At 41.3% G+C, this 5,417-nt stretch overlaps 1 protein-coding gene across 1 annotated transcript in view; it reads left to right on the plus strand.

The window, feature by feature from the left end:
- Positions 1 to 286: 286 nt before the first annotated feature.
- Positions 287 to 5,417, plus strand: part of MAPK8IP2 (mitogen-activated protein kinase 8 interacting protein 2) — a 53,204-nt gene continuing 48,073 nt past the window's right edge. Inside the window, exon 1 of the mRNA XM_018564421.1 lies at positions 287 to 437. Coding sequence (XP_018419923.1) covers positions 373 to 437 — 65 coding nt within the window. The 5' untranslated portion in view covers positions 287 to 372. The remainder of the gene's footprint in view (positions 438 to 5,417) is intronic.

The following is a 5,417-nucleotide window of genomic DNA, read 5'->3' on the forward strand; positions in this document are numbered from 1 at the left end:
TGTATTGGTTCCTAGCTTGTGCAGTCTCTCCTGGATGTGACTGCATCAAAGCCGCAGCAAGCCATCACAATCGGCGGAGAAGCAAGCCAACCTCCTAGGCGGCCAGGGGAAAGGACTGGCCGTGAAGCCAGAGGATCAGTAAGGATCCTGACAGAGGATCATGTAGGAGAGGCTCTGACTGTTCTACAAAGCGGCTGTCACTGGGCGCTGTCCCCAGGACGGTCACCCTGCAATCTGGGAGCTAGATTGCGGTCCCTTGTCTTATCTCATCTGGTGGCCGGAGCCGCCGTTCTGTGGACTGTCCTTTCCTCCCTGTCCCCAGGGTGTGTCTGTGTATGATCCGCTTCCAGTCCATCACCTCTCTGGCTGAAGATGGCGGATCGAGCTGAGATGTTTTCTCTCTCCACCTTCCACTCCCTTTCCCCCCCAGGCTGCAGGTGAGAGCCAGGCGATGTGTGCATGGGTTGGGTTGTGGGTTATGCATTTGTGGGGTTCAGGGGGGATGCACAAAGGTGTGTCACATGGGTCCAGATTGGAGAGTGTGTGATGATAGCAAGGCATCACATACATAGCAATACCTGGTGTAGGATGATTGGAAGTATGTGTGGGGGGCTACTGGCACATGACATCATGAAAACTGACCTGGCTGATGCTGGAAAATTCCATATTATAGGAGGAATATATACTGTAGTAGGATGGGGTATAAACAACAGTTACAGCCATATTGCATCAAGCTTTCATAAGCAGACATGGCTCCTACATTACAGTGCTCCATTACATTAGACAACTCTCTCATCCTTGCTATACAGTATGTGGAGATGATTTACTGCCTCATATAGGGATATATAAGAGATTGACTGAACTCTCCATCTTTTTAGATCCATTGCCTCTTCTGTCTTCCTATTTAAATGGTAAACTGTATAAAACACCAGCTTTCTGAGAAAGGGATAATCATGGGGACCTGCAGTGCTGACAAATGGAAACTGTCTGGTCTCATCTCATTTTATAAAAATGTGAATGAATATGTACATAATAAATTCAGCTGAAACACAGCATAATGTTCTTTTTTGTAATATTCACAGCGCTATGTGGGTCATGTTATGCCTAGAGATATTTGGGATAGATTCATTATATACACACCAACTACTTTAATGCCACTGTTCATCCTTCACACGATACAAGATGTTTACGTAGACTCCAGTAAGAATAGTAACCAGTGAGACACGTAGCAAAGTCAGGCAGGGCCTTGATGCATCGTAAATGCTTTTAAATATATGTCGGTGTCTCAGCCATGAAAAATTATATGGCTTTGTTTTTTGTTAGTAATAAAGGGATACCAAAAATGTCTTTTCTTTCCAGTGCCTTCTATAATAATAATGCACCAAGGTTATTCTGTATGGTATGCTTAAGCACACCATTTACATCAAAATGCAAGGCTTGTACAGCATTGCAGCACTAATGTGCAGTGCTTATGTTATAGGATGAGATAAAAGAAACTGCATGTATAGCCAACCAGATTTATACCCACATAAGCCATCTGGAATAGTTATTGTTACCACATTGTACAATATACAGTCAGTCTATACCTGCATGTATAATATAATCTATACAGGGGCAGACTGGATGGTGATAGGCCCAGTGTCACTGGTAGTGCAGTATCAATGCTGAAGCTAACTAGACCTTGCAAACTTTGCAATTAATTTGCACAAGTAAATAATGATAATGTTTTAGTCTCTAATAAGTGATATAAGCAAGTTATTAGCGTAGGGTTTGGCATGGCAAACAATTTAATTTAGATCAGGGTTCAGTTAGTGAGTTTTAATCATTTCAACAGCCATATGACAAGTGAAGATTTGATGGTTCATTATCTTTGGTGAATAAAATTGGACACAGTGTTTTAGGCTGTGGAAAATTATAGCACCAACTAAACTGCCTCCCCCATCAAAAAAATAAATAAAATAATTTCATTTTAATTCTACACGTTATAAAAAGATATACACATTACCCTTAACCTCAAAGATGAATACTTTGCTCATACAGTGGGTATAGAGAGAATAGCTACGGTATATCAGTAGACATACCAGTAATGCTGGCTACTTTTGCAATGTAAACCTTCCTTGCTTACAAAATTGATTACCTTCATATTCTGAAAAGGCTCCTTCACCGCCTGCTTCCTGTTATGTGGACCAATCACTGCTGCTAGTCTTCTTTGTGTCAAGTGACCGGTCACCCACCCACCCCTTGCAGTCGCTGAATAGCTTGGCCTTGTGTGATGACGTAAGCACTGCTTTGGTTGGACCTTGTTGTCTTTTTCAATACCTAGCTGGAACAAAGCACTAGAAACACTACCAACCAACACATCTGCTTGAATCATGTGTTAATAGAGCTACAAAGGAGAATAAAAATAAAGCAAAGATCCCTTTTAATTATTTTGATGTAATATCTCTTTTTATATAGAACATAACAGATTTTGTAGGGAATACTATTTCGCCTTGCCCGCAGGTTAGCTTTAGCTTAATTCTTGACTGTATGTTAAAATTGCATATAAAAAACAGTTTCAGGTTGTTACTGCAATATTTTGGATACTTAATTTTTTTGTGGAAAAAATAGAATAGAATTGTGCTGTGGAGCTGTTTTAATATGTCATTTTGGCAGTGGTTGCGGATGGTGGAGGCTCTGAGGGAGAGAAGCATATGAATGCTCAAGCAGCGGTTCACTTTTGCTCAACACTATTAATGCCTACATTTGCGGTTGCATAAGAAACTTTGTAAGAAGGACCCGAATTTTGACAACTGTGCCCAAGGAAAGGGAAGCGGAAGGCAAAAGACCAGTTACCAGTATTGCTTGTAGTCTCCCTTTAGCTGATTTATTTCCTTATTACTGTGTTATGCCTTGTTCTACATTGTGTCTCTGTGTGGAGGTGGCCATCTTGGTAGAAAAGGCTTTGCTTCCGCATATCAGTTGCCTCCCTAATGACTGGTGGGGTAATATTCAAAAAGCAGCAGGAGAGGTGCAGAAAACAGAGATCCATATCTGTGGATCAGGCAGAAGCAGAGAGACGTTTGCGTTGTAGCTTTTGTCTTCAGCAAGGAGAACAGTTAGCAGCACAGTGGTGACATCACCAAATCTCACTCCAAATCTCATGAGACTAGCAGTCACAGGTAGTGCCTTAGATCAGTGCTCCCCAACCTTTTTATCGCCGCGGACCGGTCAACGTTTGATAATTTTACCGCGCCGGGCCGCGGTAAAATTGCCGTTCAAGTGGCGAAGCAGTTTTGAAGGTTTCATTGCTTCATTAGAGAGCTGGTCGCCGCAAACTATGCAGAGCGGTTTTGGTGTGTGGGAATCACCTGTCCCGATAAATCCATATTTCAAGTAGGACTCATGGGATTGTCTGTTAAAAGTTACATGTTTCTTTGATGTTGAAGGCCCTTCTTCTGTCTCTTCACTGGGCCTTTTCTTTTTCCCAAGGAAACTTTCTAACAACGTCTGTTTCGTACTAATTTTTGCTAATTTGTGGGTTAAATTTGAGCAAACACAATATGCACGTACACCAAGCACTGTTAAACATGAGAAAGTACCGGTGAACAGAGAGAAGAGCGATGCACACCTTCTCTTTACCAAAGCTACAACGCCACTGCAGCTTGCAGCCGCTCAGCTCAAGACGTCACCTAAAACCGCCCCGATATCACGATATTTTGCGCATGCGCGGTATTGGTGCGGCTTTAGGTGACGTCTCTCAGCTCCCGGTTAACCTCTCGTCCTGGAAAGTCGGACAAACCCGAGAGAAACACACCACAGTAAATAAAATGGAAATAAGTTAATGTTCCTTCGGCGGCCCTGCACCATTTGATCCACGGACCGGTACCGGTCCCGCGGCCCGGGGGTTGGGGACCACTGCCTTAGATGATCTCACAAAGCAGAAATACACCCATCAGGCTTAATACACAGAATGAGGAAGAATAAGAAGTTTTGAGTTCAGGTCCACTTTATGAAACAACTGTTCTGGTAGAGAGAGCCAGCCATGTGATAGGGAGATTGCCCTTTATCTATATATAAAGTAAGTGTGTGTGTGTGTGTGTGTGTGTGCGCGCACATTAACTGGTATTTGACCACTTAGTGCCAGAGTACATGTCCCTCTGCAGTATTGCTCTATAGAGTCATATATTATTGATAAGTTCTAAGAGGAGAGAAACCTCTCTAGTGAGCAAAGTCAGTGCAGGGGCAAGTTTAAAAAGTCTGATGTTGCATTTGCATGCATTACTACTTCTCTGCTCCCACATTATTCTTTTTGATAGAGTGTATTAATACTGGTTATATTTTGTAGTTAGGAACATATCCATAATCTCTTAATACCACATATTGAATCTACCACATTCTGATATTATACTTCATCTGAAATACACTGCCTGTCCAAACAAAAGTCACCACCTGGATTTAGCTAAACATATAGTTAAGACCCTTCCATTGGTCCAGGTTCAGCAATGTTATGTTCCCAGAAAATGAGGTCAGCTCCCTATCTGAATATACTGAATGATCAGGTTTTTCCATCAATGGATTTTTTCTTCCCTGATGGCATAGAAATATTCCAAAATGACAATTCCAGGATTCGTCTGGTTCAAATTGTGAAAGAGTTATTCAGGGAATATGAGTCATAATTTTCACACATGGATTGGCACCACAGAGTGCAGACCTTAACCCCATTGAGAATCTTTGGGAAGTTCTGGAGAAGACTTTACACAGTGGTCCAACTCTCCCATCATCACTACAAGATCTTAGTGAAAAATGAATACAACTCTGGATGGAATTAAATGTTGTGACAATGCATAAGCTTATCGAAATTATGCTATAGCGAATTTGTGCTGTAATCAAAGAAAAAGGTGGTCTAATGAAATATTAGAGTGTGTGTCTTTTTGTTTGGACAGGCAGTGTATGTTAGAGAGGATAGAAGAAGTCTAACAGTCAACTTAACACTTAATAGGGACATTTTTCAGTAAGGTTGTCAGAATTGTGTCTACTCTTTGGGATAGCAAAATTGTATTTGATAATTAAAGAGGCAGAGAGGGGGCAATTACATTTTGAAGCCTTGAAATAGCATTTAATAACCTCAATAATTGTATGTCCATTACAGTTAATGGATAGGTGCGTGGGGGAGTGGATGTAGGGGTATAACTTCTATGGTACTATAGTGTAACAGCAGTATTTCTGAAAAAAGAAAAAAAAATGCTGCCAAAATAATACATTGTAATTACAGTGTTTAGACAAAGTCAGAAGGTACAATGCACAACTAATAAACTAGGGCTGAAACCAACCAATCGATTAATCAATAATAAGAATAGTTGTCAACAATTCTCATTATCGATTATTTGATCTATATCCCCTAGTTTTCTCCTGTGCTCCCCCAAATCCCCTCCCCC

Source organism: Nanorana parkeri, unplaced genomic scaffold (assembly GCF_000935625.1).
Source record: "Nanorana parkeri isolate BGI_ZX_2015 unplaced genomic scaffold, ASM93562v1 scaffold749, whole genome shotgun sequence".
Lineage (NCBI taxonomy): Eukaryota > Metazoa > Chordata > Amphibia > Anura > Dicroglossidae > Nanorana > Nanorana parkeri.